This window comes from Pelophylax lessonae (genome assembly GCF_965119305.1).
Source record: "Pelophylax lessonae genome assembly, chromosome: 9".
NCBI lineage: Eukaryota > Metazoa > Chordata > Amphibia > Anura > Ranidae > Pelophylax > Pelophylax lessonae.
This window is the reverse complement of record NC_138776.1, coordinates 92,290,434-92,310,445: the sequence shown is the minus strand read 5'-3', so window position 1 is coordinate 92,310,445 and position 20,012 is coordinate 92,290,434. Positions and strand designations below refer to the sequence as shown.

General features: G+C 46.2%; 1 protein-coding gene across 1 annotated transcript in view; it reads right to left on the bottom strand.

Moving 5' to 3' along the window:
* CFAP46 (cilia and flagella associated protein 46) overlaps nt 1-20,012 on the bottom strand; it is a 363,053-nt gene that overhangs the window by 33,474 nt on the left and 309,567 nt on the right. The window contains exon 53 of the mRNA XM_082268864.1: nt 10,058-10,118. Coding sequence (XP_082124990.1) covers nt 10,058-10,118 — 61 coding nt within the window. The remainder of the gene's footprint in view (nt 1-10,057; nt 10,119-20,012) is intronic.

Genomic DNA, 20,012 nt, shown 5'->3' with positions numbered 1-20,012 from the left:
CAGCATGTATAGCGAAGGTGAGAGCCCTTAGAAGGGCAGGGCGCAGAGTCTAAGGAGTCGCCTTGTCTTCACCAGAGTTCCTGAAGGCAGACAGGTTTTTGCTGCAGATGGTTCCCAAATTTGTCCTTCTGACTCACCTGAGCTGGCAGCTACTGGGTCCTGAATGCTAATATGCAGGTAACAGTGCCCTGCAATGCTGGGATGCTAAGATCACTGGTCAGTAGGTAGTACAACACCTTCACTGGTCAGAAGGTAGTACAACCTAAGCTGGCAGGAGTGCAAAGAAACACAGAGACATTGGGAGTGGGTAACAGTGCACAGGGATCATTGGAAGCTGGCTGGAGTGCACAGGGACAAAGAGCATGAAGCATTCTAGGGGTGCACAGGGAGACACTAAAGCAGGCTGCAGACTTGGAGTGCACAGGTGCAGGCAACAAATGGCAGGCTGAAACATAAAGGGAATCATAGAAGTGCAGGAAGTCTGGAAGCTGTCCTAGGTACACTAGGAAGACAGAGGCACTGATACCGTAGATTGCTCAGAGGAAATGATAGAAGCTGGGCTAGGGGGTTGCAGGCAGGAACACAGAGAGTCACTGGGGATAGGCTGGAAGACATCAGGAACACTGGAGGTACAGAGATCACACTGGAAGGCACTGGAAGACACTAGCAAAATGACTGAGAACACTGGGGTCCAGCTGCAGGTACATTAGGAAACCTGGAAACTCAAGGTCACTTGGAGAACATAGACACATTGGTACACATGAAAACTTCACTTCACTCAGACGGAATCGTGCAGACGAAATCTTAGGATCACTTGGAATAACTCAGAAAGTTGGGAGCACAAGGAAACTTGTAATCAGCCTAAATAGAAAGGGAGATGGCCTGGTTGGGCTGGGACTGTAGCTGACTGAATCAACAGCAGGTTCATTTTGAACCATGTCTTGTGGAATACCAGGTAACGGCAAAATCTTGCATGTTGAAGCTATGCTCTACATGTACCAGCATGCCTGCTGGTCTGTGGAAAAACAAGGGACATGTAGAAAAATTTTCCTCAATTAACAACTGCAGCCAATCAGTGTGTTCTGCAAGCAGATTGGGTGGAGGAATCCTAATTTTTTAATTTTTTTTCGTTTAGCCTGCTAAGCCTGCCTGCTAAGAAAAAAAAAAAAAAATTTAGGCTAGATGCACACCTCTTGGAATGGGGAACGTGTGTGAAATCATGTGTGTTCCTGACCCACAGAGACATGTGCTGCACTTTAGCAGACGTGGGGGCACTAAACCGCAGGTTGCTGCAGCACCATGCATTTCAGTGAGGCACGATTTCTAAAAAGAGTCAGGGACTTCTTTACCTGTGTTTGCACTGTTCTGTCTGAGTATTGGAGACCTGCCTGTTGTTTTGGGGGACTCCATTGGATATCTTCACTACATGCTCATTTGACCCACCCTAACCGGGGTCATGAGGTTTCCGGTAAGCAGACACCTCTTCCATCTGGTGCACGCGGTGTTAACTAAGTTTTCTCCAGCTTCATTGATGTCACTCTGTGGTGTTGGACTATAATCTTTTACTTTGGACCTTTATCACTGCATTTGTTGGACTTTTTATCACACAGAAATTCCCAGCAATTGTGTTTATGTTGGCGCTGTATTTATTTATTTATTTTCTGATCAGATTTATGTACTGGCAGCCTTCATCAATTTACATCATCCATATAGTATGCTGGGTGTGACTAAGCGCGGCTAGTTTTATTTATTAAAACAGTAGGTGTATCAGCTGTGTCAAAGCACACCTGATTTGTTTAAACATATTGCTCTCACCCAATGTTGTTCACCTGAAACAGTAGTTGTATCAGCTGTGATAAAACGAACCTTGCCTGCTTGATCTGCTTTCACCCCATGTTGTTTGGCGCGCAGGTTTTCGCCTTGGCGCGAAAGCGCCCGCGTATTCGTCTCCTTGGAAGGCTCCAGATCAGGCAGCGCCTCCAGTGGTGTGTCTGTGGCGAAGGATTGTCCGCACAGGCGCGAATATTCGCCATGTAAGCAGAAGCGTGCATGTGGAGCCAAGAGAAAAGTTATTACATTCTCTTATTGTAGTATGGGCATTCAAGATTTATTTGAAAAGGTCAGCTCTGATTCGTAAGACTGACCTTTTGTTCGTGCTGCCAGAAGGGCCCAGGAAAGGGCAGGCAACATCTAAATCTACTATTTCTCAATGGATTCGCCAGGTTATTATCCAGGCATATGGTTTAAAAGGGAAGGTTCCACCTTTTCCGGTAAAGGCACACTCTACCAGAAGTGCCTCTTGGGCAGTTCGCCCCATGAAGTTTCTTTGGCTCAGATTTGCAAAGCTGCGACTTGGTCGTCAGTGCATACGTTCACTAGATTCTATCAAGTGGATGTTAGGACCCACGAGAAGTCTGCATTTGGCTGCAGTGTTCTGCAGGCAGCTATGGAGATCTTCTGTGGTCTGATGGCGGTATTTTATGGTATCCCCTTCCCCTCAAGTGCACTGCTTTGGGATGTCCCATATAGTAATAAATAAGGCTGCTCTGTGTCCCGTGATGTACGATAAAGAAATATGGACTTTTTCTACAGCTTACCTGTAAAATCCACTTCATGAAGTACATCACAGAGGTCCCTCCCCTCTTGTCTGGGATGTTTATTGCTTGCTACAAAACTTAGGTACTTCCTGTATGGGAGGGGTTATATGGGGGGACTTCTGTCTGATTGGATGCCAGTGTCCATTCACCTATAGGTGGCCTATAACCCACATAGTAATGAATATGGCTGCTCTGTGTCCTGTGATGTACTCCAAGAAATGGATTTTACAGGTAAACTGTAGGAAAAATTCATATTTTTCTCAGTACAGGTTTGCTTTTCAAGCTGATCTCTGGGTGTATTCCAACTCCCAACAGCACCCCCCCCCCCCCATCTAGCTATCACCTACTTAAGATTTAAACAAATCATATCTAAATGGCCCGAATACTCACCAAAATCTGTGATCATGTGACACTTCAGATCTCAAGTCTCCTATCTTATCATCTGTAGAGTGAAAGGGTCTTTCTTCATGTGCTTACCTTCCTGCCTGGTAACATGGGCATGTCCTATTAGATCTATTGGTGGGGTCCTCCCAGGCCTTGAAGATTCCAATGGCTGTGTGATGATATCACAACAAGTGACCAGACCAAGACTGGATGGATGGTGGTGGGCCGAGACACAGCATTAGAAAACCAATCTTCAAAATCTTGTACTGACAGTAAAAAACCCTTAATGGGAGTATATTTTAACATTGTGAATGGGTGAGGTATACTGTTAGGGGATGACCAACTTATCAGCGCAAGTTACAACTTACAAGTAGACATTCCACAAATAGAATTGACCAAATTTGCTTTCAGTGGGACATTAAAGTTGGACTTGTTTCTTGGCTGACTATCACCTACACTCAGGACTTTGCCAATAGACCTATTCCATTCAAAGGTCACAGCGCGGATCTCACTTTGATCCATCAGACTCTCCAGGGGTTTTTAGGAGGGAGGGAGGAATATAGGGTATAGAGTGGGGTAGTTGGATCGGGGGAGTTTTAGTATAGGGTGGGAATAGTGAGGGAGGGAGGGGTGGAGGTTTACACCAGGGAACTGTACACAGAAACATTTTTTTAATTCAAAAATCTAAAAAAAAAACGGAATTTTTGTAAAATCTTACCTGTAAAATTCCTTTCTCTGAGTCCTCCGACAGTCGCCGCCTCTTCATATTCGTCACAATGGGGTAATTGACCTTTGCTCCGTAGGAGTAGCTAGGCAACAGAATATGTCAATATTAAAGCTTTTAACATATCCCACCCCCAGGGGGTGGTCCCCTCAGTCAATACCCTCCTACTTCCTGTAACCATACCTCAGTTTCAGTAGAATAGCAGTAGAGTATATAACCAAACCCCAAAAGAGGGGCGGGGGCGGCGACTGTCGGAGGACTCAGAGAAAGGAATTTTACAGGTAAGATTTTACAAAAATTCCGTTTTCTCTTACGTCCTCCGACAGTCGCCGCCTCTTCATATTCGTCACAATGGGGACGTCCCAAAGCAGTACAAACATGAGGGGTGGGAAACGCAGCCGCGCCTAAGGCAACGCAGTCTCCACAGCAGAAATAAAAGAACCTTACCAAAGGAAGGAAACCAGCTGGGTAGCATGAAAAAAACTTGCTCAACAGGAGCAACAACCCAGGAAAAAACAATATAACCTAGGGATAAACGACATCCCAAACAGCCAAGGGCCCAAAAACAAGGGACCCTAAGGTACCGCCGCACTAAGAACCTTGCGGCCAAAGGAAGCATCTGCCGATGCCTGAACATCCACCTTGTAGAATTTAGAGAAGGTGAGAACGGATGACCAAATCGCCGCCTTACACACCTGGGCCACAGAAGCCCGATGACGACAGGCCCAAGACGTACTCAGAGATCTGGCAGAGTGCGCCTTCACAGGCATGTGGGGAACTTTCCCCTTCAGAGCATAGGCCTGTTCAATGGTCTGTCTGATCCATTTGGCGATGGTAGAAGCCGACGCCGCCAAGCCCTTCCGAGGTCCCTCCGGAAGGACAAATAAAGAATCCGACTTGCGAAAAGATTCCGTCGATTTCAGGTAAACCCTGATCGCCCGAACAACATCCAAGGAGTGCAAATCCACCTCCTTCGGATGTTTAGGCTTCGCGCAGAGCGAAGGCAAGACAATGTCCTCATTGAGGTGAAATTCCGAGATCCTCTTCGGAAGAAAAGAAGGGTTAGGTCGCAAGACCACTTTATCCAAGTGAATGACCAAATACGGAGATCTGCAGGACAAAGTTGCCAGCTCCGACACCCTGCGAGCCGAAGTGATCGCCACCAAAAATGCGACCTTCTTGGTCAACATAGACAACGAGATCTTCCTGATCTGTTCAAAAGGAGCGTGTTGCAATACGGACAGAACAAGGTTCAAGTCCCATGGAGGCAAAAGTCCCCTCCTAGGAGGGACCAGGTGTCGCACCCCTTGAACAAAAGTGCTAACCAAGGGGTTAGACACCACAGGGCGTTGAAAAAGAACGGCCAGCGCAGAAACCTGGCCCTTGATTGTAGCCAACGCCAAACGCTGGTCCACACCCGTTTGAAGGAAAGACAACACCCTAGACACCGAGTATGAGCGAGGGGGATACCCCCTGGACTCACACCAGGCAAAATAGGCCTTCCAAGTACGGTAGTAGACTTTCCCCGAGGAAGACTTCCTCGCGTTGATCAAAGTGTGAATGACCTCAGGGGATAGACCTATCCTTCAGGACCTCGGATTCAACAGCCAGGCCGTCAAAGCCAGCGACTGTAAAGCAGGATGAAAAATCGGTCCTTGAGAAAGAAGATCTTCCCGAAGAGGCAGACGCCACGGAGCGTAGACCGCCAGATTCACGAGGTCTGCGTACCAAGACCGGCGAGGCCAGTCCAGTGCCACTAGAATCACCGCGTGCGGTTCCGAGGTCAACCTGCGAAGGAACCTGGACAGCAGTTGAATCGGTGGAAATGCATACATCAGCCGATACTGATGCCACGGAGTTACCAACGCGTCTGACGCGTCTGCCCGAGGATCGCGCGTCCTTGCCACGAACCTTTCCACCTTGTTGTTCAGACGAGATGCGAACAGGTCCACCTCCGGAAGACCCCACTTCGCGCACAACATCTGGAAGACATCCGGGTGGAGGGACCATTCTCCCTGGTCCAAGGTCTGGCGACTCAGATAATCCGCCTGCCAGTTCTCCACCCCCGGAATGTGAACCGCCGTTATCGCGGGACGTGCGTCTCGGCCCAAGACAGAATGTCGGCCACCTCCCGAGCCGCTCGGGCACTCCTGGTGCCCCCTTGGTGGTTGATGTAGGCCACCGCCGTGGCATTGTCCGTCTGCACCCGAACCGGACGGCCCTGCAGCCTGTCCGTCCAACGTCGAAGGCAGAGATGTATCTCTTGCAATTCCAGAATGTTGATCGGAAGGGAGGATTCCTCCTCCGACCAAGTTCCCTGGGCGGACAGAACGCCCAGAACACCACCCCAGCCCGACAGTCTGGCATCCGTGGCGATCACCGTCCATGAGAAAGGACGAAAAGACTTGCCCCCCGACACCGCCGGGGACTGTAGCCACCACAGAAGATCCCTTCTGATACGATGACTCAACGAAATCTGGAGATCCAGAGATTGCGGTCGCCCGTCCCACCTGGACAGGATCTCCGCTTGGGGCCCCCCGTGTGAAATTGGGTGAAGGGAATCGCCTCGAAGGCCGAGACCATCAATCCCAAACACCTCATACATGTCCGGAGGGACGAGCACTGATCGTCCCTGAGGGACCGGACTTCTTCCTGAAGTGTCCTGAGCTTGTCGTCCGGTAGGAAGACCTTCGCCTGGACCGAGTCCAGGATCATTCCCAGGTAGGGAAGACGAACCGACGGGCACAGCGTCGATTTTGGAAAGTTTATCGTCCAACCAAACTCCTGTAGAGTTTGCATCGTGACGGACAGGTCCTTCACCAGACCCTGACTGGTCGCAGACCGAACCAGAATGTCGTCCAGATACCCCAGGACAGAGATGCCCTGGGCTCTCAACAAAGCCAGAACCGGTGCAAGCACCTTGGTGAACACCCGCGGAGCCGAAGCCAGACCAAAGGGTAAGGCCACGAACTGGCAATGATCCTCCGCAATGGCGAATCGAAGGTACCTCTGGTGACCCTCGAAAATGGGGATGTGAAGGTACGCATCCTTCAAATCGATGGAGGCCATGAATTCCCCCGGAAACAGGGCAGCCACCACTGACCGCAGGGATTCCATGCGGAATTTGCGAACCCGCACAAGCGGTTCAGAGCTTTTAAGTCCAGAATTGGACGTACCTTGCCCTCCTTCCTGGGCACAGTGAACAGATTTGAATAGAACCCCCGAAATCTGTCCCGATGAGGCACCGGAACCACCACTCCCTGAGCCCGCAGGTCCCGCACCGCCAGGTGCAGATCCCGCAAACGCTCCGGAGACAGTTGAAGATTTGAGGGAAAAAATCAGCTCGCCGGCCGGGAGAGAAACTCGATCTCTGCCTACCTGTCCACGGCTTCTTTTGGGAGCCTTGACCTTTGAAGGGTTTGCCCTTATAGTGTGACCGAAAGGCACGAAAGGACCCCTGAGAGGGTCTAAAAGAAGCATGCTTCTTACCATGAGCAACCTTAGCCTTGTGGGATTGGGGCAAGAGCGTGCTCTCACCCCCCGTGATCCCCGTTATCAGTGTATCCAAGGGTTCGCCAAAAAGGCGAGATCCCGTATAGGGTAGATCAGCTAAAGTTTTGCGAGAAGCTTGGTCCACAGACCAACAATTCAGCCAAATCAGGCAGCGTGTCAACACCGCCACGCTGTGCACACGTGCAGCCAAAGGGACTATATCTAAGTCCGCATCACACAAATACATGACACCCTGATGGATATGATCCACCATAGCCAACGTCGCCGGAGGGGCAGAGTCAGCCACCAGGACGCGCCTGAGCACCTGCGTCCAATCCGCGACAGCCTGAGCTGCCATAAGTGAAGCAAAAATAGCTTTCAGCATGGAACCGAGTAAGTATGGCGTGCAAGAGACTCCAGCCTCCTGTCCGTGGCATACCGGAACACCGGGGTATCCTCCGCCGGAATCGCAGTAGATTTATGCAAAACTGTCACCGCGTGATCCACCGGAGGTGGCACACACCAACGTTCATTAGTAGCGGGTGTGAAAGGATAACGTAGCTTGAACCTACTTGGCACAGCAAAAGGCTTCCGTATATTGCGCCATTGTTCACTAACAGCGCGCTGAAAATCCCCAGTGCAAGGAAAAACCTGCGATGATTTGCGTCTTCGCTGCGTCCCATAAGAGGCCAGGACGGCAGGAGGACATGGTTCATCCTGCAAATGCAGTGTTTGTTTGATAGAAGCAACCAATTCATCCATGAGTGCAAGCTCTTCAGACGAGCCAGGGGGGGAATTATCAACCCCTTCCACTTCTGCCTCCCATTCAGACCCCACAAGGTCCAGGGACGAGCGGGACCCTGATAAGGTGACCCCAGCCATAGCAGCCCCATCACCATCGCCCTCTGAATCAGAGGAAATTGAAACTCTGGGCCGTTTTGTGGATTGAGCAGCCACAAGCATCTTCACCTGAGCAGCTAGGTTAGCCACGACAGTAGCCAAATCACCCCCCCCCCCCGCGGGTGGAGCAGCAGCAGTCCCTTGGCCCCCCACTAAAGTGGGAGGAAATTTGCTTTCCTGAGAATCCATGCCCCCAAAAGTGTGTAGGAAAAAAAGGAGTACTGCCTCTTTAAGATCGCGGCGAGCGGAGCCCACCGCACACACAGCACACACTGACCCCCACAGGGAGAATCACAAAAACTTAGGCAAGGAATACAAGAATAAGGAAGATAAAACCTGGAGAGACCACTCAGGCTGCTGCACCGATCGCTGTTCTCAGGGAAAGGAAGCGATGTAACACAGACCGCTCCTATAAAGCCTATGGAAGGCTCCACAAACATGGCCGCCGGTGAGGGACTTGCAAAGGCAGAGCATGCAGCGCTGACATGTGGCCCGAGCGATCGCCGCCAAAATGGCGGTGCTTGGCGCCAAAACCGCCGCTCCGAGCACATAGAAATGGCCCTCATATGCCTGCAGCTATTAATAAAAATGGCGGACCGCAGCAGCGGCCGCCGCATGGTGCACAAAACATGTTCCACAGCATGCCCTACAACATACAGCATGTCACACAGATAATCACACAGTTTGTAACACAGAACAGTGTATAACAGCCCCCCTCCTTGCAGCCCACAGCAGCATCAAACCAGACAGGGAGCCCAATAGTGTGAACAGACATGCAGGGTTACACAGTCCCAGACTGACACCCACTAAACAGACAGGTCCCCACACAGAGTACACTTACCTTCTGAATGGTGTGGGGAACCCGCACAAGCGATCAAGCCACTGCACATGGGACAGGGAGAGTCGCAGCAAGGACGCAGTAGAACTGCGGTGCGAAACCGCATGGCGTCCAGTGAGGTAGCCACCTCACCACAGCATCCCTGCAGTGAACAGGGATGGGTCGTTCACATATGCCAGGAAAAATACCTGACTGAATGCTCGATGGCAGGCTGGGAAGCCACTGGCCCACAACCTGCGACCAGGGGGGCCAGCCCGAGACCCAGCCCGCACGATCCTCTTCATCAGAAGAACTAACTAATGCTGACAAAAGTAACAGCTAAGTAAAGAGAGAGAAAAAAACTCAAATAAAATCAAAAAGAAGATAAAGGCTGAGACAAAATGCCCCAGCACAGAAACAGCCAGCTAACTCCTGAAAGCTAGACAATGAAACTGAGGTATGGTTACAGGAAGTAGGAGGGTATTGACTGAGGGGACCACCCCCTGGGGGTAAGATATGTTAAAAGCTTTAATATTGACATATTCTGTTGCCTAGCTACTCCTACGGAGCAAAGGTCAATTACCCCATTGTGACGAATATGAAGAGGCGGCGACTGTCAGAGGACGTAAGAGAAATATATTTTTATTATTCATAGTAAGTTTCATATCGGTTTTTATATTTGTTGGTGACCAGAATATGTGGGAGACACCTCCCTATAAACTATAGGTATTGGCATATATAATTGTAACTACTCCCAGGTCAACATCATGTTTTGGGGTGGGTGACCAATTTGCCCAGAGATAGGCTTTAAGTTTTCATAGATATGACACACATTCACATTGTGTCTGTCCTGCCACGGAAAATAATATGCAGTTTCTTTTCAAAGGGGGACCTTGCAAAGACTGCTTTCAAAATCTCCTGCTAGGAAGGGGCTTCCAATAATGCATGAAAGACAGCCCTGTCATTTCAACTTACATAGATCCTAAATGATATGTACAAGGCTTTTATACACAGTAACCATAATTTACAATACCGGCTCAATTCAAAGCTAATTCAGTCATGTTACTGCACTGACACTCTTAATTATTTACATTTAAGATACAAAGCTGCATATTTCATATGGTACAGCTCCTTTAAGGATACACTTGAAACGGTGGGTTTCCACTGGCACGCAGTTAGCTGGCAGCTCTCGATTGATAGGTACCTAAAAGTAAAACATATGATTAAATATAGACTAGATAAAAATGAAATGCAAAAACTTCTATTTTCAGGACCACTATATGCTAAGTTGAGTTAAATTTACTGTTTTTAAGGGAACAAAATTGATCAATAATCAGCTATGACTGAGGACCAAGTCTAGGTCCAAATGCATCAGACAAGATTTTTGACTGTGAAGTCAATTATACATTATACAGATCTTCTGCAGCATTGGGGAATGATTGGCTGTCTCTTTATACGTTGTAGTGGATGTCTTGAGAAGTGTACTACCATGTACCACCCTTCGTATGCTCTGCACTTAAAGTGGAGTTCCACCCTAAAATTTAACTTCGGTCCATCTTCTTGCTCCGGGTCACCTGAAAAACAAATGGATAATCGCAATTTTTTTTTTCTTACTTACCTTGTTTTAGAAGATAATATACTTACCTTACTTCCTCTTCCTCCCTCGGCGGCCACGGCGAGTCGTCACTTCCTGGCTTGCAATGATTCCTGGGAGCTGAACGTCATCGCTCCCAGGAATCAATGCGCCTGCACCGGCCCCGACGTCAGTTCCGGTGCAGGCGCCGTCATACCTTGCTAAACAGCTTCTGGGCATGCCCAGAAGCTGTGCAGGGATGACGCTGCAGTCCCGGAAGTGACGGCGGGGCCAGGGCAGTGCATCGTGGGATGGAAGAGGACGCAGAAGAGGATCGCGCTGGCTTCAGCTGCCCACACCTGAGATGGCAGCGCTGGACAATACATTTTCAAGGTAAGTATTTCTTCTAAAAGGTAAGTGCAACCCGGGTTCAGTTCAGAGGCTATCCATTGTGGAATGCACTAGCCCTGACTTTCCCGGGGGTATTTTTATGTATTTTTTTTTGTTTTAGGTGGAACTCTGCTTTAAGCTGGTTTGCTGGAAAGTAGAGTCGGATCATTGATCTTTCTCTACATTCATTACATTGTCACCAATAGTTGCCAAGATATGCATTTATGATCTTTACCCACATGAGTAGCAAGATTAAGTGATGCTGTCAGCTTGGTTGATGATTTCTAACTATTTTAATGGAGAGGTGGGGACAGTGGTGGTAAACACTGTTGACACCATGTATAATGGAGATTGTGGCAAACATTAGCCCCCTCATTTGTTAAGATACCTGGAAGACTAAAATCTGACAACACAAATACAATATATCCCATATGCAATCAATAATGGATGCCACTTCTTGTCAGTTTCCAAATGTCTGCCCAAAAATAAAACTACAGGACCTACAGTAAAAGGAACTACATGCAGGGTTCCCAAACAGACTGTAGAGTTACAGGTTATTTAGAAGTTTCAACAGCTCAAAGATGTCTCTCAAAACACGTCATGTAATGTGGGCCCGGTCTAACTTGTTGAAGGAGTACTTCTATTGATCATTTTGAAGATAGTTATGTAAGGAAGTCCTACAGTGCCTTGCAAAAGTATTCACCCCCCTTGGCATTTTTTGTGTTTTGTTGCCTCACAACCTGGAATTAACATGGATTGTTTGAGGATTTGGATCTTTTAATTTACAGAACATGCCCACACGTTTGAAGATTTTTTTTTTATTGTAAAGCAAACAACAAATAGGACAAAATACCTGAAAAATTCAATGTGCATGACTATTCACCCCCCCTAAAGTCAAAACTTTGTAGAGCCACCTTTTGCGGCAATCACAGCTCCAAGTCTCTATGAGCTTGCCACATCTTACCACTGGGATTTTTGCCCATTTCTCCTTGCAAAACTGCTCCAGCTTTTTCAAGTTGGATGGTTTGCGCTTGTGAACAGCAATCTTTAAGTCTGACCACAGATTTTCTATTGGATTGAGGTCTGGGCTTTGACTAGGCCATTCCAATACATTTACATGTTTCCCCTTAAACCACTCAAGTGTTGCTTTAGCAGTGTGTTTGGGGTCGTTGTCCTTGTGGAACGTTAACCACCGTCCTAGCCTCAAATCACACACAGAGTGGTACAGGTTTTGCTCAAGAATATCCCTGTATTTAGCTTCATCCATCTTTCCCTCAACTCTGACCAGTTTCTCAGTCCCAGGCCAGGGCTGCCGCTAGAAATCCTGGGGCCCCATACAGCCTACCTGACAGGGCCCCCCCCCCCCCACCGAAAATATCAAAATTATATTATCACCCCCTCCCCCAATCCCTCTTTCTAGCAGAAATCCCTCTCAATCACACCTCACAGCGCAACCCCCCAAATCCTTCCACAAATTCACAACCCCATCCCCGTACAGAGTGCAGGGGTCAGGAATGCGTTACGTACAGAGTACAGGGGTCAGGAATACATTCAGGAGAATGCTAGATACAGAATGCAGGATTCTGGAGTGCATTATGCACAGGGTTCAGGAGAGTGCTAGATAGGGAGTAGAGCCTAACTAAGATGCAAATGTTCGACAGGGAGCAGTGCCATAGCAAGTTGACAAAGATTCTCCATTGAGGCCAATGTTAAAAAATGGGAGTAGTGCTATACGAAGGTGACCAAGATTTTCCATTGAGGACAATGTTAAAAATCGGGAGTAGTGCTATACCAAGGTGACCAAGATTTCCCATTGAGGCCAATGTTAAAAATCGGGAGTAGTGCCATACTAAGCTGTACATAGTAGCGAATGAATGTAAATGCCTCTGTACTGCACCTCTTCCCAGCTGCTACAACCTCTGCAACACACACACCTCTCCTCTGTCCTTATCTTCCCCAAAGGCCCCCCATCTTCCACATGATTTCATTTCTAAAATACCTTTCTGTTGCTGGCTGCCATATCTTCCTTCTCCTTCTTCCCTATGCACATGTTGCTTGACACAGGGGGCGGGTCTGAGTAGCAGCCCCGCCCATTACCGACATCACAGCATGAATTTGACAAGTGGCTGCATAGTGCCCACCCAGCTGGTTTGTTAGCCAATCCCTGGCTGTTCTAAATGTTCCCACTGCTGCAGGTCCTTCTGAGCTAGAAGGTAACATTTATCACCAGAATTATGCCGGACAAAGCCTCTGTACAGCGGGACAGTCCTGCCCAGGTTGGGAGGTATGCTGTCATCCTACCGATCTTCCTGCTGTCCGGGCCCCATACAGGAGTACTGGCTGTACCCCCCTGATGGCGGCCCTGCCGGCTGCTGAAAAACATCCCCACAGCATGATACTACCACCACCATGTTTCACTGTGGGGATGGTGTTCTTTGAATGATGTAATGTGTTGGGTTTGCGACAGATATAGTGTTTTCTTTGATGGCCGAAAAGTTCAATTTTAGTCTCATCAGACCAGAGCACCTTCCTCCCCTTCCTTCGCAAAATCAAAATGTGCCATTTTGTTTTTTGCTCAAAATAATGGCTTTCTTCTGGCCACTCTGCCATAAAGCCCAACTCTATGGCACCTACGGCTTATTGTCCTCTTATGTACAGATACTCTAGTCTCTGCTGTGGAACTCTGCAGCTCCTCCAGTGTTACCTTAGGTCTCTGTGCTGCCTCTCTGATTAATGCCCTCCTTGCCCGGTCCGTGAGTTTTGGTGGGTGGCAGTCTCTTGGCAGGTTTGCTGTTGTGCCATGTTCTTTCCATTTGGTTATGACAGATTTGATGGTGATCCTGGGGATCATCAAAGATTTGAACTTCTCAACAACATTGTCCCTTACTTGTTTGGAGAGTTCCTTGGTCTTCATGGCAGTGTTTGGTTAGTGGTGCCTCTTGCTTAGGTGTTGCAGCCACTGGGGCTTTTCAATAAAGGTGTGTATATGTAATGACAAATCATGCGACACTTAGATTGCACACAGGTGGACATCATTTCACTAATTATGTGACATCTGAAGGTATTTGGTTGCCCCAGAGCTTTTTATGGGCTTCATAACAAATGGGGTGAAAACATAGGCACATGTCAATTTTCTGTTTTTTATTTCTAAAAAATAATTTTATGTATATATTTTTCTCATTTCACTTCACCAACTTAGACTATTGTCTTCTGATCCCTCACATAAAATTCAGATTTACAAAACTTCGAACTTAAGGCTGTAATGTAACAAAATAGGTAAAAATTCAAGGGGGTGAAAACTTTTGCAAGGCACTACTATCTATGAGATGTGATGGATGAATACATGTCTGTCATTTTAACACTCTTGTGAGTATTTTATTGGATCTTTTAAATAAAGTGGTGCTAAAGGTGATGCAGGAGACCAGTGTGCTTTCTCATGTTGCACCTGACCTATATTTTTACTACTCAAACTTTGGTAAGTTTGTTTTATATATATATTATTATATACAGTGGGTATGAAAAGGATCACCTCCCCCACGCCCCTTAAAATAATCACATTTTGTTGCTTTGCAGACTGAAATGAAGACAGACACAGTGCTTTATCCAGCTGTATTTACACAGTGCAACTTAGAACATCGAAGTGAAACACCAACATGTCAGAAAAAAAATAAATAAATAATAAAAAGACAGAATCACTGGAGTTGGAAAAAGAGTCAGCCCCCTCTTAAAAATGACTTGTAAACTCAATCAGGTGAAGCTAATCACCTTCTCAATGGCACACAAAGCTTTTTGACTTTCAACTGTGATCAGCTGTGGCCATTTTGATTACCTGAGCATGAAACGAGCTTTCCTGGAGCATTTTAGTACCTGGTAATGCAACTGAAGCAAATAATCAACTATGGCCGGCAAGGCACTGTCAAAAGATCTCTGGATAAAGTTGTGGACAGGCACAAGTCAAGAGATGGAAAAACATTTGAAAAGCTTTATTAATGCCTAGAAGCACAGATTATTAAGAAGAAGTGGAAGATATTTGGTACAACACAGACTTCCCTGGATCAGGACGTCACTCCAAACAGGAGGAAACTGGTCATAGAGGCTACCAAGAGGCCTACAGCAACTCTGAAGCAGTTGCAGGAATGACAAAGAGTGGTCATTGTGTGCATGTGACAACAACAATATAACAATTTCTGCACAAATGTGGCTTGTATGGGAGGGTTGCAAGAAAAAAGCCACTTCTCAAGAAAGGCCACACGCAGTCACGACTGAGCTTTGCCATAACTAGACTTGTACAGCACTGAAAAATTTGTTTCGTATGGATTTGCTATGTTACTAATTTTGTTTCGTTGATTCATTTTCAAATTTGTTTAGTTTAGTTTTGTTTTCATTAGATTTTATTTTGTTTATATTAATTTTTTAACGAATTCCAAATTATCAGAATGATTCAAGTTTGGATTGGTCGAAAAATGATCAACCAATCCGAATTCTATGTGAAGAATAGCTGGTTGGTAATAAGCGTGTCGGTAATGAGTACCCCTACCCATTGACCAAAAAAGTGTTAAAAGTGAATAAAGATAGAGGAATTGTTAAAAACTTGTGTACTATTAAAAAATAAAAAACATGTCACACAGTGTGGATCCATTGTCAATCACGCAGCTTGCCACCACCGCCAGACGCAAAAAAAAAAAAAAACCTCCAGCACGGTTGAACGCTCCCCACCGACTGCCTGCTCCTCCATCTAACATCTCTAAAAAAGCTAAGGGACAGAGTCGCTCGATGACGTCAGTGGATGGCCCTGCCCCTTTTGATGTCACCGATTGGGGCCTGCTGACCCGATGACGTCACAAGGGGCAGGGTCACCCGATAATGTCATTGGGTGACTCTGCCCATTAGCTTTTTAAGAAATGTCAGACGGAGGAGCAGGCAGTCAGCGGGAAGCATTCAACAAGGCCAGGGGGCTTTTTTCAGATCTGACGGTGGTGGGCGGTGTGATTGACGATAGATCTACATTGGCGACATTTTTTTTTTTTTTCAAAAAAGAACTGCCAAGAACTTCTGTACTGTTTTTATTCAGTTTTTAAATTTTTTCTGTGAATGGGTAGGGGTACTATGTACCCCATACTCACTCACATGGGGGGGTGGGATTCTGATAAGCCCCCCCACCTGCAGTCTTCCACAACCACAGCTCAGGGTTGTGGGGAAGAGGCCCTTGTCCCCATCAACATGGGCCCCCTACCCCAAAGCACACCCCCATGTTGAGGGTATGTGGCCTGGTATGGTTCAGGAGGGGGCATTCGCTCATCCCCTCCATTTCCTGGCCTGCCGGGCTGCATGCTCGGATAAGGGTCTGGTATGGATTTTGGGGGGAACCCATTCTGTTTTTTTTTTTCAGAATTTTAATTTGCCAGCATTGTTTTGTTTACATTTTAGCTTATTCCTGTTTTTTTTTTATTATTGATTTTTTTATATGGCTGCTAAATTGACTTTGTTGTGTTATAATGTACGGGGACTTTGCTCACCTCAGGCTGAGGTTTGTGGAATGCTTTGTGGGGGGAGGCGGATCAATATTATAGAGGGACTTGTAGTAACGCTGAAATTCTTTGGCTATGGAGGCAGAGTCAAAGATAGAGCTATCCCGTGCTATCAGGGAATGAACATGATGTGAGACCTGCTGTCTCTAAAATGCCAGCCAGCATTCTCCCGCATTTATTGCCATGTTAAAACAATAAATGTGTCCGTCTTCATTTCAGACTGCAAAGCAACAAAATGTGATTATTTTAAAGGGAGTGATTTTTTTTTATACCCACTGTATATTTTGCTCTCCTAAAAACAACTGCGGAGGTATATGAATATGCAGACCTGATATTTTCAATCCTACAATATGTAAGCTCCTTACCATTTATTACAGTGAGTAATAGAGGATACTCTACAACACAAAGAGGTTAATTTTGTAAACCTGGAGAGTGCAAAATCTGGTGCAGCTGTGCATAGTCGCCAAACAGCTACTAACTTTAGCTTGTTCAACTAAGCTTTGACAATAAAACCTGGAAGCTGATTGGTTTCTATAAACAGCTGCACCATATTTTGCACTCTCCAGTTTTAGTAAATCTACCCCAAAGTCTGGTGACCAGAAACTACTACCCAAAAGCACATATGAAAATGTAAAGAATCAACATATTTACTCTCTCTCTATTATAAATGTCCCCGTGTACATACATGGTTATGAAGGTGAACAGAGTGGCAACCTCAGCCTGGACTCCTACCAGGCCACGCCTCCAACGCATTTCCCTCCGCCCCCTGGATCTTAGTCATGGGGATAGAGATCACATGCATATGGGGAGTATTTAGGCATCATCGGTAGTCATTCATATTGTGTAAAGGGGTGGCAGGGTGTGTGTGTGTATTTTTTTGTGTTTTGCTGTTTACCTAAAAAACAAATTGGCACAATCAGAACGAATAAATGCAATCAAAACACACAATCTTGTATCCACTATCTGGGCATAGACATACCTGCCGACATCTCAAAACTCCTGCCGCTCAATATGACTAGACTCCTGACTAAGATAACGAAGGAAACAACGCAAATGAGCACGAAGTATCTCACATGGAGCGGTCGTTTAGCGGCGTACAAAATTTTCATACTTCCGTAACTTCTGTACTTATTCAGGGCACTCCCCATAACATTCCCGGCTACGCAATTGGCTAAATTCACCTCCCATATGCGGCGCTTTCTATGGGAACATAAGAGGGCACACTGCGCCACTTCCATTCTCACTCAACGGAGGAAGTTTGGGGGGGGCGGCCATGCCTGACATCCCTTTGTACTACTGGGCCACCATTTTCGCTCATACGAGACATTGGGTTGTCGGGGTGGACTCTCCTCTCTGGGTTGACCTAGAAACTAATATTGCTCCCTTCCGTGACCTTCGGGTACTACTTACCAGTTACAAATGGATCCCTTGGGATCTCAACCTCGTATCTCCAACTATGCAGGCCTCTATTCGGGCCTGGCGGAAATTGACGGTCCCCACTAATGACCGTGACATTCTCTCTACACAGCGGCTCCCGATCTCGTTGTTGAGTGTCCACGTGCCTGACCTCCCGATTCGGGCCCTCCACCTGCACAATGTGCTTCATGTAAACCAATTCTACCGAGGTAGGGATCTGATCCCACCAGGTGACCTACTGACTGAGTATGCCCTTCCACCCTCTCTCTTCTTTCACATCTACCGCATATATCGTTTCCTGTCAACTCATCCTCTAAACGACATGGTGGTTGATGGCAAGCTCTGGGACCTTTATCTGTCCCAGAATCCATCACCCCCCAAACTGACGCACTACTACCACATACTGCTAGATGACAACACCTTTTACAAATCCAGGCCTATGTTCAAATGGGATAGCGATCTTGGGCAGAGCTTCTCCATCTCCCAATGGAAACTAGCAGCATCTACTTCCACCGTTTTCACACACTGCGTAAATCACTGGGAGATGATGCTTAAAATAATTAACCGTTGGCACTATACTCCATACCGGCTGGCGGGATTCTCGCCCGCCCACTCCCAACTATGTTGGAGAAACTGTGACCAAGTAGGAACGATTCTCCATATAATGTGGTCCTGTCCATCGCTCACCAGTTATTGGAATCAGATATTCAGTTATATGGCCTCTCATACCGGCTGCTTAATTAAGCCTAATCCAGCATTAGCAGTTCTGAACCTGGGGATGGAATCTATCCCCTCGCAGTATAGACCATGGGTGTCACATGTGTTGTTAGCCGCTAGGACAATCATCCTGCGTAAATGGAAGACGGTAGTCTCCCCCAATCTGTCGGAGGTAATTTCCCTACTTAGGCTTAACTATCAGTACGAGAAAGCGCTGGCGGTCAATTCTATGACACTGTCGAAATTTAGAAAATACTGGGACTTTTGGTCCACTTTTTGAAAGCCATTATCTTTACTGCTGATATAATTTTGGTTATTGTTACCCAATCCCATACTTGTTAATGTACTCTACAACATTACTGTTGCTTGTTGTTGATGTTTGCCAATGCAAATTGTTCGTTTGCCAATGCAAATTTGTTTGTTTGTATTGTTGAAAATCTAATAAAAATTATTTACAAAAAAAAAAAAAAACACACAATCAGAATGAATAAATGCAATCAAAACACACAATCAGAATGAATAAATGCAAAAAAAAATGGATAATAACCTTAATGTAATAGAAGAAATCCTGACCGCTTGTACTCCCACTTAAACTTATTAAAAGCAAAAACTTTATTCATGAATTGATTAAAAAATCCAATGGAATACACAAACTATTAAAGTCCAAATAATTGAACAAACAAACTGCCCAGCCTGTAGTGGAGACCGCTTTTCCCTGACTTTTTAAAAGGTAGGCCTACTGGAACTTTAGGATGGATACCATAATTCCTAGGGGCTTAAATTGTATGTGGGATATCACCTATTACTATGAATAATCAATTTACATGTCAGTACCATAAATGCTAATATATCAATAGACTGACTTGTACCTGCTCTATTTATACATACATCTAGAACTGCTATTATAATTATAATTGTGGTTGTATTCCTGAACAACTCTGAGTGTATTTTGGAATTTTAATTTTTTTGTAAATTCATACAGTGAAGACAACATTTCTTGTGATTGATGCCTTAGGTGTACGTTTAGTAAAATGAGAAGTTTTCTCTCAGTTCAATTCTCGGCAGTTCTCAGAGAAAAAATATCTCCTCTGGCACCCAGTTTAGAAGGCGGAGAACTTCACTTCTCACAGGGTGATCAGAGGAGAAGTTTTTTCTCTGAGAACTGCCGAGATCTCTGTATAACTGGGTGGACTGCCTGTAATCTCACGAGATATTGTGAGATTACAGGCACTGCTAAGTTTAAAAAGTGAAACTAAAGTTTAAAAGAACTCGTAATGACATGTTCTGACACATGAAAACATATATATATATATACACACACACACACACACACACATACATATACATATATATATATATACACATATACACACACACATACATACCAGTACATTCAGGACATACATACATGCCAATCTGTATGCAATTGCACTGTGTGTTGGCAGATTGCATGCAGATTGTACACCAGACGGAG